The sequence below is a fragment of the Sturnira hondurensis genome, unplaced genomic scaffold (genome assembly GCF_014824575.4).
Source record: "Sturnira hondurensis isolate 20B ecotype Veracruz unplaced genomic scaffold, ASM1482457v3 Scaffold0021555, whole genome shotgun sequence".
Classification (NCBI taxonomy): Eukaryota; Metazoa; Chordata; class Mammalia; order Chiroptera; family Phyllostomidae; genus Sturnira; species Sturnira hondurensis.
The window spans coordinates 4242528-4261396 of NW_028094186.1; the positions used below are offsets into that span (position 1 = coordinate 4242528).

The window sequence follows — 18869 nt, forward strand, 5'->3', positions numbered from 1 at the left end:
TCCCTGGGAGCTGCCTCTTGCCAAGCCAGTCCTGCCTGCGGAGACCCTGGTCCAGTCTGCCCCATCCATTTGGAATATCTGTGGACCCTCCCACGGGGCTGCCCACTGCAGCAGCTCTGCCCACTCTGGGTTGTTTACCAGCTCATCTCCCCCCATGGGAAGCAGCTGTGAGGGCAGGAGACCCCAGGGATGAGGAGTAGCAGCTGGGAGGGCCCGAGAGCAGAACCCCTTTCCTCGTGGCTAGGGGTGATCCAGGGGAAGATGTAGGGCCTTGGACCTTCTTGGTCCAAGCTCTGGTACCAGCCCGCTGCCTTTGGGGCAGGTCCACGAAGCTGGGCTTAATCTCAGCCCAGAAAGCAGCCAGTGTGTCTCTGATCCCTAGGGGCTTAGCACGCCTGCTTCAGCCCTGCCCTCTCTGTAATGAGGCTGAGCACCAGGCCCTGGGATGTAGCCCCAGAGATGGCACCTCCCCTCTCCTCTTCCCTCTAATGGGCCTGTGGCTCCCCCTGGCTCTACTAAGCCCTGTCTCAACCCCCCTCCCAAATGCCTCTCCTGGAGACCCCCTGCCCACTGCTCCTCACCCAGTTCCTTTCTATCTTCTCACCTTGCTCTTTGTCTTTCCCACTCTTGTCTGTCCTGCTCTGATACCTGTCCCCACGTCTTTCCGCTCCCCTCCTCCCCTGCCCACGCTCTCTCCTTCCTGCTGTGTCTCTCCTCTGTGCCTCATTCATCTGCCCACCCTATGTCCCTCTGTCTTTCCCTGGCTTCCTTCTGCCTTTGTCTCACCTCTCATTCTCCCCCCGCCCTTTCTCTGTCTGTCTCCATCTCTGGGTTTCTGTCCCCAAATCTCTGTCATTCCCACCCCCACCCCCACCCCTGTCCGTTGTCTGTCTTTCTTCATGTCTCTGGCTCTCCCTTTGTTGTCCCCACCTCCCTTGGTGTCTCTGTGTCCCCTCGCTTCCTACTCTGCGGCTCCACTCTGCAGGCCCTGGGCCACCCCCGGGTGGCCCCCCCATGGCTGGCATGATGGTCTTGGAGCCTGGTGAGGCATCTCCTCTCAGTAAGTGACCCGCCATCCTGGTGGGCTCATTCTCCCTCTCCCTCCTCAACCTCTCTCCCAGCTGTGCCTTCTCACTCCTTTTCCTTCCTCTTCTCTTCCTGCCCAGCCTACACTTTGTCACCCTTGAGGCTCAGAGGCACCTTCCAACAGCGGGTGGGGGCCAGGCCAGCTACTGCCCTGCCCCAGCTGGCTCTCCTTCTTTTCTCCTGCCCTGCCCAGGACACAGTCTGGCCCCATCCGGGTACTCAGTCTGAGCAGAGTGGGCCGGGCCTCGTGTTGTCCCCATGGGGTGCTGGTCGGGCAGGGATGGGTGTGGCAGCCTCTCGGGGAATAAAGCCGTGGAGTCCTGGATGCAGCTCATGTCCGCCTGAGAGACCGAGAGGGAACCAGGGCTGGGGTTCAGGGACCTGAGTGCATGTGGGAGTTCTGGGGAGCAGGGAGTGAGCATGGGGAGTAGGTGGGGTAGCCTGCATTCCCCACCCCTGCCTGGGTGTAAGGCAGCTTTGGGCCTCCCACCCATCCATCCAGCCTCCAGCCCCAAGTGAACTCTCCAGATGGGGTCAGATTGAGAGCTGGGAGGGAGAGAGCTGGCCTGGGCAGGCACCCAGCGAGCACTACCTACATCACCCCCTTCCTTCCAGCACCCTCAGCTCTGGGGGCTGGTTCCCAAAACAGGCAGGCCTCACCTGCCCCAATCCTCAGGCGTCAGCTGCAGAGACACATTCCAGGGTGGAAGAGGGGAGGGCTTGCCCTGACCTGCCCTGGTCTGGACGAAAGCTGGGGGTGGGGTCAGGCTGGAGGGTCCGTGCCCTTACTGGGCCCTAGTAGAAAGGGGCTTTGTGGAGCCCCAGCCCCTCCCCCAGGAGTGGGCACATTCCTGGGCAGAGGCCTGGCCTCCTCGCCCTCGCCATGCCGTGGGGCTGAGGCCAGGGGCCAGGGTCAGGGGAGGACTCTCAATGGGCCTCTGTGCCCATTCACAAGGGGCCTCTGTGGCCAAGCTTGTGGCCCCCATATTCCCGCCCCCAGAGCCCCGCCTGCCCGGCACCCAGGAGCCCAGCCCAGCATGGTCCCTGTGGCTCAGAGCAGGCGGCGCTGCCCTCACAGACACCCTCTCGGTGCAGGAGTTGAGGTTTACTCCTGTACCTTGCTCGGCCACCCACCCCTACCCAGGCTTGCTCAGCCCGAGCTTTCGAGGGAGAGGGTCCTGGTTCTGGGATTGTGGACACCTGTGGACCTAACAGGGTGAAGACTGAGGAGGACAGGCCTTGGTGCCAGGTCCAGCTGATGCTGCTCCCCCTGCCATCTACATGCTGTCATCTGTCACCTCTCCGAGCCCTTTCTGCCTCAGGGACATTATAACTGCTGTCCCCTCAGCCTGGAATGTTGTTCTCCCCGAGGCTCACTCCCTGCAAAGCTTCCCCTTTGAGCAGGGCCAGCCCTGGCCACCCAGGAGAGCAGCATCCTCCCCCATATATATTCCTTGCTCATTTGTTCCATTTCCTTTCTCCTCCCACTAGAAAGTGATCTCTGTGGGGACAGGAATTGTCATTTGCGGAGTTCACCGTTATGTGCCCCGGCCCTAGAATACCACCTGGCATCCAGTAGGCCCTCAATATAGATTTGTTAAAGCAATGAATGCCCCCTTCAGGTGGAAAAAAATGAAACCAAATTCATTCCTCGGTTCGTCATGAAGACCAGAGGGAATAATTACAGCTAACCCATGTAGCCCCTGGTATGCGCCAGACACTATTATAAACACTTTACATTTGTTAATTTATTTACTCTTCACAACAGCCCTCTAGGGTGGACACTACTATTAACCCCATTTTGTAGATGAGAAAACTGAGGCTCAGTGGGGTTAAGTAACTTGCTCAAGGTCCCGGGGCTGTAAGTGGCAATTTTGCTGCAGAGGCTGAGCTTCTAATCAGTACGCTACATGCCTCTAATACAGTTACTGGTCACGTTATATCGCACCTGCTGTGTTGTGCCAGGCTCTGTGTTAAGCACTTTGTATACATATTTAAAACTCATTTGTAACTCACGCCAACTCGGTATTTGTAATCCATACCTTCTTTCATATAAAAATCTGGTCCATAATAGGTGCTCAAGAAATGATTGGTGTATGTATATACGTACATATATGAGTCACTTGCAACTCACATTAATTCATGTTTATAACTGCTATATGAGCTCATAACAAGATTTAATGTGTATAAAATGTATATAGTAGGTGCCTAAGACATAATAGTCATATGTATATGCTCCCACCGATTTGGTACGAATTGGCTCATCCATCACTTATTAGGCACCTACTATGTGCTAGGTGCTATGCAGACACTGGGGATACGGGAGCGAATGAGGTCTGCCGTCCCTCCCACCTGCCATCCAGTTCATAGTCTAGCCAAAGAGAGCGAAATGTGGCAACAGCTTCTGGTCCTCCAGCGCCTGTTCTGTGCCAGGTGTGGCATCTGAACACACGGGGAGGCGGCGCCTGCAAGCACAATACCATTTATTCCCCACGGCAGCCCAGTGTGGTTAATGCGCTCATTGTCCCAACTGACCAAGGAAGCTCCGAGAACTGAGACCAGTGCCTGAGATGTGGCTGACCTCAGAACCCGTGATTTTTACCATGATACTCTATGGTCCGTGGGCATTCAGGCAGGATCTGTGCACTGTGGGGTAGAAGGTGCTCTGACGGCGAAGCAGAGGGGCAGGGACAGCCCAGGGGAGGGGGTCTCTAATCTGTCCAGGGTTTGGGGAGGAGGGCAGTTCAGGCATTCTTCTTGGAGGAGGTGATGGCTGAGCTGAGCCCTGAGGGATGAGGAGAAATTGGCCAGGGAAGAGTGGGGCGACATCTCAGTCACTTGCAGGTGATTTCTGCACTGGGCCAGCGTGCTCTGGTAGCCAGGCACCCTTCTTGTTCTGCCTTCCTGTGAGCTGCTGGGGGTCTCCTCTTCTGCACCATCGCTTGATTTCCGGATCAGGACACTTTCCCTGTTAGTTGAACCCCTCACCCAGGGTGGGGCCTCAGCCTTGACCCCTGGGCATAACAGCCAGGGCCACTGTAGTCTGTGCTCATAGGGACAGTTCTGGGCAGAGCTGTGGGCACACAGGTGTCAGCTGCAGCAAGAGGTCTCCAGGGCCCATCCCCCCCATATCCACCAACCGGCCCAACTACCTGAGGCCACCACACGGTGACACTGCCCCTGCTTCTGCAGTTTATTTCCGAGCCCTGGTGAATTTCACTCGCTCCATCGACTACAGCCCTCAGCTGGAGGATGCAAGCTCTGAGGCGTTCCAAGAAGTCTCCAAGGCTGTGGTAGACACGGTGAGGGGAAGGGGCTTTGGGGATCCCCCCAGGCGTGTGGGGGGCAGGACTGGGGGTAGGGTGTAGGAACCTGGAGGCTGATGGTGCTGTGTCCCTCCGCAGCTGGAGTCAGAGTACTTGAAGATTCCCGGAGACCAGATTGTCAGTGTGGTGTTCATCAAGTGAGAAGGGTCCCTGGGGGCTGGTGAGGGGCTGGTGGGGAAGCCGGGGGAAGCTGGCAAAGACGGGGAGGAGCCTGGGTACCAGGAGGGCAGGCAGCAGAGGCCTAATCAGGTGAACTGGTAAAAATTCAGGAATTGGTTGGGGGGGGCCGCCCTAACTTGGCCTGTTTGCGGTGAGAAGGGTCCAGGATAGGAGAAGAATCAAGAGATCGGACCTGAGCATCTGGCAGGGGCTGAGGGAGGAGCCGAGACCACAGGCATCTCCCTCACCCTACTGCCCTGCCCCATGCCCATCCCTAGGGAGCTGGACGGCTGGGTCTTTGTGGAGCTGGACGTGGGCTCCGAAGGAAACTCGGACGGGGCTCAGATTCAGGAGGTGCTACACAGGGTCGTCTCCGGTGGCTCTATTGGCTCCTACATCACCTCTCCCCAGGGGTTCCAGTTTCGACGCCTAGGCACAGGTGAGCCCATCCTGGAGCCCGGGATCCCTTCCTCTAGTTTCTCAGACTCATGGGGATCCTTTTTGAGTGTCTATACCGTGGGCTCTCTTAGCCTGGGCTTGCACACCGCTAGGGGCAGGGAGCTCACCACATTAAGAGCCCACCCCATCGACCTTTAAAATGCAGTCTTGGCTTGGGTTGAACATAATTTGTTTCCTCCAACGTGTACCCATTAGACCCACTTTCTGCTCTGTCTACCTCTCTATGCTGACAATAGGTAGCAGTTCTTTTTTTTCATACAGTACTTTCAGATTGAAAATAGTTTTGTTTTTTAATTAGCAATAATCGCACCTCGGATAAACCTCATTGGCTACAATACTGCCACTGCGCAAAGCTAAAATAGTTTTGTTTTTAATAATAGCCACGTTATTTACTGAGCACTGATTACACGCTAGGTGACCTGTGAGGCCCTCTGTCCAGCCCCCCACTCAGTCTTTGCGATGGTTTCTGTGAAGCAGACGTTATTCCTCCTGTTTTGGAGATGAGGGCACTGAGGCCCAGAAAGGATAAACAACTTGTCCGAATCCACACATACAGATAGTGGGAAAGCCAGAATTCAAGCCAAACCGTGTGTCTGTGCCAGTCTCACCAGAACCTGTGATAACATTAGATGAGAAACAGATGAGAAACTGAGGCTCAGAGAGAGCAGGACATTGGCCCAAGTCACAGGGCTGCTAGATGCCAAGTCCTGGCTCGGGGTCCTCTTTACCGCATCCTGGTTCGACTCCCTGAGTCTCATCCTTTCCAGGCTGAACAATCTCAGTTCATTCCTCATAGGCAACGATTCTCAGCCCTGTCTCCATCTCAGTTCCCTCTCCTGGGAAGGCTCCAACTTGTCACCACCTCTGACTCAATGGAACCCAGAACTGAGCAAACTCTATTCCTACCATGATATATCCAAATCAGAAAAAAAAAATAGTGAAATCATCAGCTCTCTCCTTCTGCACATAGAACTTTAATTTATGCACCCGAAGGTCAAGGTTGCTCTTTCGGCATCCCTGGGCCCAGGTTTTAAAGATGGCAGGGGGTCCAACCCTCTTTATTTTTCAACAAGTCTTCCTGGCTAGGGATGGTTGGGAGGGGGGGACTGGCCCAGCCTTGTAGCTCACAGGTCCCAGATCCCAAGTGAGATGGCTGCTGATCACACCTTCCTTTCCAGCACAGACACCCCCGCCCCCCTTGGCCGCTGTGGCGGCTGCAGTTACACCAGGTGAGAGTGTAAGCCAGACCCAGGCCCAGCTGGGTAACTAAAGTTAACAGAGGAAGGAGAAGGAAGGATACGGGCAAGACGGCTGGGCACAGGCCAGCCCTCCTCCTCTTCCTCTCTGTCCTCACTGGGCCTGGTTGTGGCCTGCATGTGTATGAAGTGGTGGTTGCATGTGTGTGGCCTGATAACTGGGTGTGAGGTCTGTGAAAGAGCTGGGCGAGGCTACTGCCACATGTTCCATGTCTTGTGTGCGCTGTGGATGTGTCCACCATGTGCTCCTTGCCCTGGCTGAGTCGGCCAGAAACCATGTGGCCTGATGCAGCACCGAAGCCTGCTGCCAGCCACGCAGTGCCTGTGCATGCCCGAGGGGTCACCCCTCCCTGTGCCTTGGCGTCTTCCACCAACCTTCCGCCTGCCTCTCCCACTGCCTCCGACCCCACAGTGCCCCAGGTCCCGAGAGTGTGCACCGAGACCGAGTTTGCCTGCCACAGCTACAATGAGTGTGTGGCCCTGGAGTATCGCTGTGACCGGAGGCCTGACTGCAGGGACATGTCTGATGAGCTCGACTGTGGTGAGGGGCTGTCTGGGGGACAGTGAGTGGCCAGCAGATGCTGGGAAAGGGCCAGGCTATGCTGGGCCTCCAAGTCAACCGGGGCTATGAGGGTTTGGTGCAGGCAGAGGGGTCTGAGGGAGGTGGGCAGGCACATGAAAGGGTGATGTGAGGGTCAGGGCACTGGGTGCATGGCGCAGGGAGGGCCTGGGGAGTGCAGGGGACAGGGGTGAGGAGTCACCCCCTCCTGCCAACACCAAGTGGTCTGTGTTCGCAGAAGAGATGGTCGTCACACCCACCCATTTGATGGAGACATTACCTATAACACCACGGCCAGAGGCAACCACCACCCGCCCTCTACCGGTCACCCCGCCTCCCCAGCCTCTGTACCCTGGTCTAGACAGGCCTAGACCCTGTGGGCCCCTCGAGGCCACATGCCACAGTGGACACTGCATCCCCAAAGACTATGTCTGTGATGGGCAGGAGGACTGCAAGGACGGCAGTGATGAGCTGGACTGTGGTGAGGACAGGGCCGGGGTAGAGGTGGAGGGTACCGGGACTAGGGGAGCTGCCAGCGAAGGGCCTCTGGCTGAACCCTGCTTGGTGCACTCAGGCCCCACCCCGCCCTGTGAGCCCAACGAGTTCCCCTGTGGAAATGGGCACTGTGTCCTCAAGCTGTGGCGCTGTGATGGCGACTCTGACTGTGAGGACCACACCGATGAGGCCGACTGTCGTGAGTGTCCCAGGGTTCCCCTGGTATCCCCACCCCACCCAGGCCTGGTTCCCCCTCTTCCATCCCCTCTTGGGCAGGTTTGTTTGCTTTCCCTGGCTGAGTGATGAAGGCCCCGGGGACAAGCTGTAAGGTTCATCTCTTTCTGACCCCAGCAGGGAGGGTCCTTGGCCGTGAGCTGGTCTTGTGCAGCAGGCACTCTGGCCAGACTGCCCATGGTTAATGTCTCCCGCTCTTCATTGAGTTACCATTCGTTTATGCGTGGGTCTGACGAGTAGCCAAGAGGGCTTGCTACATACACCAGGGTCCCTTGATGATGGGGTCCTTGATGTATGTGTGAGTCAAAGCATCCTCATTATGGGCCTTGGGGGTTTTCACCTAGAGCTGGCTCTGAGTTCTTTGTTCTTTCATCAGCCCTGCTCTTAATCCATCTGTCCACACAACTATCCATCGTTCATCTGTCCGACATCCTCCTTCCCTCCCTTCCATTCATCTACTCACCCTTTCATTTAGCTGTCCATTCATCCATTGTCTTTTTGCACAGCTCTCCATCTCTCCATCCAGCTTTCTGTCCAGCATCCTCCTGTCCAGCTCACCATCCATTCTATTTCCCATCCATTCACTGTCCATCTGTGCATCCATCCGTTTGTTCAGCGTCCTTCCTCCCATCCCTCTCTCCATCCATGTATCATCCATCCATCCATTGTCCATCTCTCCTGCTCTCCATCCATCTAACTATGGTCCAGGAGTAGGGGAAGGGTCAAGAGATCAGGTCTCTGCTGGGACTCAGTCAAAGGAAGTCTTTATCAACAGAGTACAAAACAGAGACCATGAAAGCTGGGTGGCTTTGGGGCTCTAGGTCGTTGGGACAGAGGACGCTGAGGTAGTGTCCTAGATAGCTGCGTCCTGGACTTCTCTTGCTTCCTTCTCTGTGGATGTGTGGCCTCCACTCCTGCCCCATTCTGTCCTCTCCATCCCTGTGTCTGCATATTTCCAGTTTAGTCTTCCCAAGGAAGAACATTAGTCACTGTCTACTAGAGATGCCAAGTAAGGGCCCAGCCCTGGCACCAGGCCAACTCCAGGCCTCTGGCCAATCCACAGGTGGCTGCCTCAGGCCAGGTGCCATCCTGGGCCAGTGAGAGTGGCAGAGGGCAGCAAGATCTGAGCTGTGGCAGGCCCCCTGCAAGGCCTTCCTGGCAGAGAGAGCTGGATATTACCCAGAGTCCAGAGACGCTAATACCAGCCCTTTGGCCGTACCTTTGGCGAGGTCTCGTGCTTCTAAAGGAGGCCGAACGTGGGAGGAACCGAGTGGCTGTGATGGGCCAGGTTTGGGGGAATGCAGACGGAGTGAGTGGTGGGGCAGGGTAATGTAATGATCTGTTTCGATGGCTTACTGATGACCGTGACATTGTGAGCCTTGTTGTGGCGACAGTGTCAGGGCCTGGTCAGGGCAGCTGTGTGTCATGGGGGCAAGAGGAGACAGTGACCCTGGGAACACCTGGGGAAGGGGGACAGGGTGGGGCCATGGGCATAGGTCAGAAATGGGGGGGCACCCGCCACCCACACCCCTTGCTCTGTGCCCCAGCTGCCAAGCGCCCCGAGGACGTGTGCGGGCCCACGCAGTTCCGCTGTGTCTCCACGAACACGTGCATCTCGGCCAGTTTCCACTGTGATGAGGAGAGCGACTGTCCTGACCGCAGCGACGAGATTGGCTGCAGTGAGCAGGGAGCCGGGGTGGGGGCGAGCTAGGGGCCTTGGGCTGGTTTCCGGGTGCCCCTCTCCACAGTCTCAGCCTCACCCCTCCTCCTGCCTGGCTCTGAGCCATTGCCCTCACCCCTTATCCCTTTGTCCTCACACCCCTCACCCTACTCCTGTCTCCTAGTGCCTCCCCAGGTGGTGACCCCTCCTCAGGAGTTGATCCAGGCTTCCCGGGGCCAGACGGTGACCCTCACCTGTGTGGCCAGTGGTGTCCCCACCCCCATCATCAACTGGCGGCTCAACTGGGGCCATATCCCCTCTCATCCCAGGTGTGGCCCTGGGCCTAGGTGGGGGCTGAGGATGTAGAGGAGGCTGAGGCAGAGGCTGACTCTGCCTGTGTCTCGGGGCCCACCAGGGTGACAGTGACCAGTGAGGGAGGCCGTGGCACGCTGACCATCCGAGACGTGAAGGAGGCAGACCAGGGTGCCTATACCTGTGAGGCCATGAATGCCCGAGGCATGGTGTTCGGCATTCCTGACGGTGTCCTGGAGCTCATTCCACAGCGAGGTACCACCATCAGGCCGGAGGGCGCCTGGCACGGGGGCGGAGCTGGGCCTGCCTGCTGGGGCCTGCTGCAGCCCACTCCTACACCACCCTGCAGGGCCCTGCCCCGACGGGCACTTCTACCTGGAGCACAGTGCCTCCTGCCTGCCCTGCTTCTGCTTCGGCGTCACCAGCGTGTGCCAGAGCAGCCGCCGCTTCCGAGACCAGATCCGGCTGCGCTTTGACCAGCCCGGTGACTTCAAGGGTGCGTTGGTGGGTGAGTGGGTGGGTAGGCAGGCGGGCACCAGGCTCCAGCGGGCTTAGAGGGAGGGCAGACACGGGAGACCAGCAGCACTGGACACGTGGGACCAGGTTTGGGAGGGACACAGTGCTACTGAAGAAATGCTAAGCCCTGTGAGAAAAGCATTTCAGGGGGAAAAACGTACATTCTTTAGGAAAAACCAAATCCATACTTGAGATTTACCTGCTTCAGGTTATGAAGAGGGTGGGCTCTAGGGTTGGATTCCTGGTTCAAATCCTGGCTCTGACCCTTACTGCCCATATACTCTTGGTCGAGTTGCTATCTTATGTCTCAGTTCTCTCATCTTCAAAATGGGTAGGGAATAATAACTACCTCTCAGGTTGTTGTATTGACTCAATAAGTTAATCTATGTCAGCCTCTCAAAAGAGTGCTTGGTTCATGGTGAGGACCCAGTTAGCATTCCCTCCTGTCACCCTCATCCTGACAGACTTGAGAGGCGCCATCGTCCCCTGAGCATAACAGCCCAGGCTTTGGCATCAGAGCCCGGGACTGACCTCTAGCTGCACCAGTTACTGCCTGTGTGACTTTGGCCAAGTCTCTTGGCTACTCTGGGCCTGTTTTCCCAAACATAAAGGCAGGCAGCTGGATTAAGTTCTCTCGCTCTGCGAGGCAGAATGGCATGGGCTAAGACATCAAACAGACCTGGGTTCAACTCCCAGCTTGGTCATTTACCACCTGATAGCAGGCAGCCCTGCATCGCATTGCTGTCATCACAGGAGATTAAATGCAAGTGGAGGGCTTAGCGCCTTACACAGTAAGTACTTGGCAGATGTTGCTTATTATGCCCCTTTGTGGGTTGAGGAACCTCAAAGTGACTCTTATAAACTGTGATTACCTCCCAAAGTTGGCCCGTGGTATGTTTAGAATAATAATGGCCATAGGTACCACTTCACAAGCTCTCGGTTGGCACCCTGTCTTGAGTCACAGAGTCGTTAGATGGCCAATAGTCCTGGCAAGGTTGGGGCTGATTTTACTGTTTTCAAATGAAGACCCTGAGGCTCTTTGAGGCTGTGGGGCTCCCCTGAGGTCACACAGCTATTTTAGAGGCAGAACTGGAACCCAGGCCTGTCTGATTGGAATGAGGATGGTCAAAGGGGGCAGGGCTCCAGGATGAGTAGGTAGCCTGCACGTGGGTGGTAACCAGGATAGAGGGGGACCTAAAAACATCCCTGGAAGGGAGGGAGGAAGGCAGGTTTGGGGCAGGACAGCCTGGCCTTGGGGTTGCATATGGTCATTCTGCAGATGAGGGGCCAGACTCCTCCATGGTCACTGGGTCACATTTAGGATCAAGGGGAAAAGCTATCAGCAGGTATAGACAGGGATAGGAGCAGGGTAAGGAGGAGCTTTCAAAGAGTCAAAACTGCCTAGACTTGGGAGGACTGCCTTTGGAAGTGATGAGCTTCCCATCCCTTAGAGCTGTCTAGTGTGGTAGTCACTAGCCACATGTAGCTATTTATTTATTTTAAATTTTTATTTATTTATCTTTAGAGGGGAAGGGAAGGAGAGAGGGAGAGAAACATCAATGTATGGTTGCCTCTTGTGTGTACCCTGCTGGGAACTGGCCTGCAACCTGACTGGGAATCAAACTACGATCCTCTGGTTTGCAGGCCCACGCTCAATCCACTGAGCTACACCAGCCAAGGCGCTATTTAAATTTAAGTACATTCATTCAGTTCCTCAGCCACTCCAGCCCCATTTCAACTGCCCAGTAGCCATGTGTGGTTAGTAGCTACCTGGGGGAGAACTCTGTCCCGCAGAGCTCTCCCGGCCACCGCAGATGAGAATAAATCGTCCCAGACACAATCTTGCTGTTCTGGTGGGAAAGGGGGTGGTGATTCCCTCTAGTGGAGAACGCCTCGAGCCCTTCTCCCAAACGCTTTTATCGGCAATGGTATGTGTAGGTGTACACAGCATATGCATAGCTCATCCATCAATGTCAAAAAGGCTACAGTCAAACAAAAACAGGTGTTATCTACAGATGACAATCGAAGGAACACAGAGATCTGCCATAGGTCATCGTCTGTGAGTCATGCTGACGCCAGAGGGTCTTTAAGACATGTTTTGTGAGATAAGGAGTTCACTCCTTATGCCTTGAACTTAAACATCCGGTTTATATCTATAGGGCTATGCTGGGCAGAGCAGGCCTCAGAGGATCAAATGTACATTTCAGGCCTGATTCCCACGGGAACCCTCAGTGTTAGAGTCAGGTCCTGACTGCCGTCTGTGTCCCCTGGTTTTCCAGGGAGACTTACTGGCCCCTTTCAGAGCCTGCTCTTGAGGGGCTACAGTCTCCCAAACCATGCAGAGCGGTCCCCAACAGCTACCATATTGGAGAGTGCAGATATAGAACACTTTCATCATCACAGAAAGTTCTCTTGGATGGTTGGTGCTGCCCTGGAGATCTGGGGGATGCTATGGGGAGAATTCCTCTGTGTGTGTGTGTGTGTGTGTGTGTGTAGGAGAGAGGCCCCATCAGAGTAACAGAAACAACAGCTAACAGGTTTTTGAGCACTTCCTCTGTGCCACACTTTGTTTTAAGCATATTATATCAGCTTGCTCATTTTATCTTCCTAATAACTTTGTCAGGCAAGCCACTATTACCCCATTATACATATAGGAATACCGAGGCCTTTGCCCATACTCACGTATCTGGTGGGCAGCAGAGCCAGGACTTGGGTACCTATTCTTCAGCCCCATGTAATTTCTACTGCCCCTGAGGGCTGTTCCAACCTGGACAGTCCACAGATCAAGTGGAAGGCAAAGGGCTCTGAGAAGTCCTACTGCGAAGATTCCCCTTGACCTTTCTCTGACCCTGTGTTTCCCAGATAGTTGCCAACCATCATCTGTCGTTCCACCGCATTGGCTCTCCCCAGAGCATGCTTGGGAAAGCTGCTCCAAAGCCTCAAGAGGAAAAAGAAGCGGCTTTTCTTTTCTTTTCTCTCTCTTTTTCTTTTCTTTCTCCACTTTGGGAGAGACTAAGGTTCTCTGTAAATCAGAATTTTCCCAGAACATTCCCATCTTTTTGGGTTACTGCCCCTCAAGGTGTTATCTCAGGCCGTCACGTGCTACAGCCCTACACCCCTCCGTTCTGCCACCCGCAGGTGTGAACGTGACGATGCCCGCGCAGCCCGGCATGCCGCCCCTCTCCTCCACCCAGCTACTGGTCGACACCGCTCTGCAGGAGTTCCAGCTGGTCGATCTGTCCCGACGCTTCCTGGTCCACGACTCTTTCTGGGCTCTGCCTGAGCAGTTCCTGGGCAACAAGGTGAGAGGCCTGGCTGCCACCCTGGATAGGGAAAGGGCTGAACCCCTCCTCACAGACCCAGAACCTGCCTGGGCTCTGCTCCCACTGGTGGGCAGCAGAGAAGACTCAGCTGTGGGGAAAGGTGTGGTTGTGCCCCCATGCAGCCCCCTGTGGGCCCTGGCTTTCCATCCTGCCCCGGTTCTCAGGTTGGGAGGAATGTCAGCTCCGCCGTCAGAAAGCCCTCCCGGATCACCACCACACTTAGACTGAGTTGAGGGACCCTCGCTGGCTTCCCTGGGCACCTTTGCGTAGCATTTTCATATCCCTCCCCACATCAGACTGACCGCCCCGAGGACAGAATCCAGGTCTCACCCATCTCTGTTGTGTGTGCCCAGCTCCATGCCAGGCGCACAGTGAGCACCGGGCCTGCGGAGCGAGAGGGGAGGGGGACAACTGGACACACGATGGGCACCAAGCGTGTCCACGGCTGCCCTGACCTGCTCTGTCATGGCCAGGTGGACTCCTATGGCGGCTTCCTGCGCTACAAGGTGCGCTATGAGCTGGCACGTGGCACGCTGGAGCCAGTGCAGCAGCGGCCGGACGTGGTCCTCGTGGGTGCCGGATATCGCCTCCTCTCCCGAGGCCACACGCCCACCCAGCCCGGTGCTCTGAACCAGCGCCAGGTCCAGTTCTCTGAGGTGGGTGGTGCCTGAGTCCTCAAGACTTGGGGTACAGGGGGTGCAGACTGGACAGGCGCTGACGTGTGAACCCATCCCCCCCTCTGCAAACACCTCTGTCCACACGCAGGAGCACTGGGTCCATGAGTCCGGGCAGCCAGTGCAGCGGGCGGAGATGATGCAGGCGCTGCAGAGCCTGGAGGCCGTGCTCATCCAGACGGTGTACAATACCAAGATGGCCAGCGTGGGGCTGAGCGACATCGCCATGGATACCACTGTCACCTATGCCACCAGCCACGGCCTCGCCCACAGTGTGGAGGAGTGCAGGTGCCTGATCCAGCAGAGACCCTGGCAAAGATGAAACAGAGGGACCTCGTGGTTCCTGTGGCCACGGTCTTTGTCTTCTCCCCCACAGATGCCCCGTTGGCTATTCTGGCTTATCCTGTGAGAGCTGCGATGCCCACTTTACCCGGGTGCCTGGTGGGCCCTACCTGGGTACCTGCTCTGGCTGCAACTGCAATGGCCATGCCAGCTACTGTGACCCTGTGTACGGCCACTGCCTGGTGAGTAGTACCAGCTGGCACTTGACCCAGGCTTGGGGCAGGAGGCAAAAGCAGGGTAGGAGGCCCAGGCTGAGGCTTCCTGGGCCCACAAGCTTCGCATGCCCTCCAGAATGTCACGGCCTCCGGGCAAACTGCTGTGATCTCTGGGCACGTTCACAGAGATGTAGTGTCAGGTGAGGGAAGTGCGAGTCCTACTTTCCTCCACCCTGGTCAGGACAACCCTGGAGAGTCTGTGCAAAGCATGGCACTTAGCAGGGCAGCTCATGCTTAAGGGGAAGGAGCCTGTAAAAATCATGGTATTTCTTAAGAATAGTGGAGACAGCTGGGGTTGTGGGGCCGGCAGAAAAGAGGCCTCAAGGGGGGGGGACCATTTTCTCCAAGTCTCTGAAGAGCTGTCAGGCATCGGAGGAGCAGACTCCAGAGGGCAGACCTGGCCGGTGGGTACAGGTGGGAAGGAGGAGGAGGGTTTGGGTCAGTAGAAAGCAGGCATTTGGGACTTTCCGTGGGACAGGCTGCCGTGTGAGGTGAGGAGCGCCTCAACAGGATGCAGCTGGATGCTCCCCAGTCTGAAAGCTGTGGAGGAATTTCAGCATGCCGGGGGGGGGGGGGGGGGGGGGGGGGGGGGCCACCCCNGGGGGGGGGGGGGGGGAGGCGGAGCCACAGCCTCAGAGGCCCGCCCTCAAGGAGCCCATCTGGTTCAGTGTGGCCCCACTGGGGGCGGAGGGCTGCTCTGTAGCACCCCAGCCACTCCCTTCTCTTCCTCTCAGAACTGCCAGCACAACACGGAGGGGCCACAGTGCAACAAGTGCAAGGCCGGCTTCTTTGGGGATGCCACGAAGGCCACGGCTACTGCCTGCCGGCCCTGCCCTTGCCCGTACATCGATGCCTCCCGCAGGTAGGACCCAGCTTGGGATGGGGCGAATGTGCCTGGGTGAGCGGGCAGTACAACACACTAGGGCCATAAGTGGGCAAGGAGGTGGGAGACCTGGGTTTGCATCCTAACCCGGCCACTAAACTGTCCTATGCCACTTGATCTCTCTGGGCCTCAGTTTCCTATTTCATATAATGGGCCCATCAGTCTTCCTGGCGTTGCTGTGAGACTGCAGATCAGGCACAGATGGGAAGGGACATGACATCATGGCTGTGTCGGTGTGAACAGCAGTCATTTCCCATCATTGTAGTCCTATCCCATGTCTTGTCCACTTGATCCCCACAGATTCTCAGACACCTGCTTCCTGGACACGGATGGCCAAGCCACATGTGATGCATGTGCCCCAGGCTACACAGGCCGCCGCTGTGAGAGGTGAACAGGCCGGCGGGGGCTGGGGGAAGCAGGCTGTACTGAGTAGGGGCATGAAAGTGCCACTCACTCACAGCCCACTCTCTCCTCCAGCTGTGCCCCCGGATATGAGGGCAACCCCATCCAGCCGGGTGGGAAGTGCAGGCCCACCAGTGAGTATCCCACCACCTTCCCTTGGCCCCTCTGCCCAGTCTGCCCAGACTGTGTCTGTATCATTTCCTCCTACCCTACCAACACCTGCTTTGTGCCTCCAGACCAGGAGTTAGCACGCTGTGATGAGCGAGGCAGCCTGGGGACATCTGGGGAGGCCTGCCGCTGTAAGGTACGCATGCGTCCCCGGCTGCACCCCAGGGGCCTTGGGACCTGGCACAGAGTTGGGAGAAGGAGGAGGGAGGGTCCATGTCTCTGTAGCTCCTGGGCTGGTGGGTAGAGGCATAGCCAGAGGTCGATGGGCTTACCTGGCCAGTCTTCCCCTCACGAGAGGTGCTTGGGGAGTCAGGTGACCTGGGTTCAAGTCTCAGACCCTTTGCTAGTCATTCTCTGTATGGCGACTGTGTGTGTACTATACCTTTGCTTTCACCATACTTTAATTTTCACAGGGACACGGCGATGTAGGTTGTAGCATTGCCAGTTTCTAGGCGTGGGAATAGAGGCTTAGAGGAGGGAAGTCATTTGCATTAAGAGCATCATGGGGAAAAAGAACTGAACAGATCCTGGAGTCAAGCACCCCGACTCGATTCCCAGAGTGGATTATCAAACCTTGTGTAAATCATTTTCCACGCCTGAGTCTCGGTTGCTTCCTGTGTAGCATGGGAGACCTCACTCCCTCTCAAGCTACTTGGAGGAGTTAAATGATATGATGATTGAACAGAAACCAACAAGGTGCTTGAAACACTCCATAAACAGTAGCAGTCATTATTTTAACCATGTTGCTATAGTTTAAATCTAAATGCATTTGTCAGCCGCCTAGAAACCCAAGGAAAGAGGATTGGTTAGCACAAACTCCCCTTAAGAGGGAATTATTGTTCACCTGGCTGCCACTCTCTGTGGCCCCCCTGGTCTTGGGTCCCCACCCGAATGTGGGCGGATTGGGCGGAAGCTCCAGGCAGCCCCTCCTGGGGGACGCCCTGCAGCTCCCAGCTCTGTGCCTGCAGAACAACGTGGTGGGCCGCCTGTGCAACGAGTGTGTCGCTGGTTCTTTCCACCTGAATGCCCGCAACCCCGACGGCTGCCTGAAGTGCTTCTGCATGGGCGTCAGTCGCCAGTGCACCAGCTCCTCTTGGAGCCGTGCCCAGGTACCTATCTGAGGTGGGGCGGGGCGGGGGGGGTGGTGGCAGACAGGTGGAACCGCCAAGCCCAGGCCGGGTAGACTTAGTGCCAGTCCCAGGCCATAGCTGCATAAGGGCCTCTTCTCTCCCAGGTGCTCGGTACCTCTGAGACACCCGTTGAGTTCAGCCTGATCAACGCCGCCGGCACCCACATCACCAGCATGGGCATCTCATCCCCCGTGCCCGGGGAACTGGTCTTCTCCTCCTTCCACAGCCTCCTAACTGAACCCTACTTCTGGGTCCTCCCTTCGCGCTTCCTAGGGGACAAGGTAGGCAGGAGGTGGGAAAAGAAAGGGGATTCCAGGCTGCAGAAACCACATAGGCAACGGCTCGGAACCAGGAGTGTTATGGTGCCTTTGGAGAAGAGGTGGAAGAGGTCGGGGGAGCAGTGGGAGTCTTGAGCCGTGGCGGGGCCTGACTGCGGGGACCCTAGCTGAGCACCCGTTTCCTCGTCCCAGGTGACCTCCTATGGAGGAGAGCTGCGCTTCACAGTGACCCAGCAGCCGCAGCCCAGCTCCCTGCCCCTGCACAGGCAGCCGCTGGTGGTCCTGCAGGGCAATGGCATTGTGTTGGAGCATCACCCCTCCCGGGAGCCCAGCCCCGGCCAGCCCAGCACCTTCACTGTACCCTTCCGGGAGGTGAGCAGCACTGTCCCAAGAGCCTTCTGGGGTGGGGAGGCCCCCTGCTTCTCCCACTCGGGTAGCTGCATCCCAGGATGTGGGGTTGTAGCACGTGTGTCCTTACCTTGGCAGCAAGCATGGCAGCGGCCAGACGGGCAGCCGGCCACACGGGAGCACCTGCTGATGGCGCTGGCGGGCATTGACACACTCCTGATCCAGGCATCCTACAGCCAGCAGCCAGCTGAGAGCAGGTGTCTGGGGTCAGGGCAGGGATGGAAGGGGGTTCAGGTGGGCAGCTCTGGTCTAAGTGTGCGATGCGGTGCCACCGGGCTGCCAGCTCTACTTCATGCAGGCTGCGAGGCCATCCTCTGCCTCATTTTCCCCATCTATAAAGTGGAGATTATACCAGTGCTTCCCTCACAGGGCTCATCTCGGGTCAGGTTGCCTAGAAGCCGAGCCCGAGATGGGGACTGAGCTGAACATAATTCACAGGGGGAACCTGGGAAGGAGGGTGGGAGGGACGCAGGAGGGGGAAGTGGCCAGACAAGGGAGGAGTTGCAGGTGAGGCCTCCACTGCATCCTTGTGGAGCTCTGCAGAGTCATCCTGCTTTGAGGCAAAGGGGCTTCTGTGCCCTTAGTCCATCTGTCATTGGTTGCCCTAGGGATCGGGGTGGTACGTGTGACCTCTCTGGGAGAGGAAAATGTATTCTCTGGAGAAAGTTGCAGGTAGAAGCCATTTGCCACGATCCCCACAGCAGCTGGGGGATGGACCCCTAGTTAGCATCAGGACAGAGCGGTTGGGAGGATGAATGAGACCATCGCCCATCAGATTGCAGAGATGCCTGGCACAGAGCCGGTGCTCATTCACAGGGTTTTGTCACTCCCAGGATCTCTGGCATCAGCATGGATGTGGCCGTGCCTGAGGACACTGGCCAGGACCCTGCCTTGGAAGTGGAACAGTGCACCTGCCCACCCGGGTACCGTGGCCCATCCTGCCAGGTGAGCCCTGGGCCCCACGCACCTGTCCAGCCAGCTCCT

General features: G+C 56.9%; 1 protein-coding gene and 1 pseudogene across 14 annotated transcripts in view; one reads left to right on the forward strand and one right to left on the reverse strand.

The window, feature by feature from the left end:
• The window catches only part of HSPG2 (heparan sulfate proteoglycan 2), a 96349-nt gene that overhangs the window by 34122 nt on the left and 43358 nt on the right, over nt 1–18869 (forward strand). For all 14 annotated transcript variants that reach the window (XM_037032969.1, XM_037032974.1, XM_037032975.1 and 11 more), the window contains exons 4-26: nt 4279–4388; nt 4491–4549; nt 4850–5010; nt 6699–6827; nt 7084–7326; nt 7420–7539; nt 9122–9253; nt 9419–9563; nt 9650–9801; nt 9896–10042; nt 13201–13364; nt 13859–14041; nt 14151–14347; nt 14436–14583; nt 15351–15478; nt 15800–15886; nt 15977–16035; nt 16138–16205; nt 17038–17178; nt 17304–17480; nt 17670–17849; nt 17964–18082; nt 18719–18830. In XM_037032969.1, the coding sequence (XP_036888864.1) occupies nt 4279–4388; nt 4491–4549; nt 4850–5010; nt 6699–6827; nt 7084–7326; nt 7420–7539; nt 9122–9253; nt 9419–9563; nt 9650–9801; nt 9896–10042; nt 13201–13364; nt 13859–14041; nt 14151–14347; nt 14436–14583; nt 15351–15478; nt 15800–15886; nt 15977–16035; nt 16138–16205; nt 17038–17178; nt 17304–17480; nt 17670–17849; nt 17964–18082; nt 18719–18830 (3161 nt within the window). The remainder of the gene's footprint in view (nt 1–4278; nt 4389–4490; nt 4550–4849; nt 5011–6698; nt 6828–7083; nt 7327–7419; nt 7540–9121; nt 9254–9418; nt 9564–9649; nt 9802–9895; nt 10043–13200; nt 13365–13858; nt 14042–14150; nt 14348–14435; nt 14584–15350; nt 15479–15799; nt 15887–15976; nt 16036–16137; nt 16206–17037; nt 17179–17303; nt 17481–17669; nt 17850–17963; nt 18083–18718; nt 18831–18869) is intronic.
• Nucleotides 5260–5385, reverse strand: LOC118977878 (uncharacterized; annotated as a pseudogene).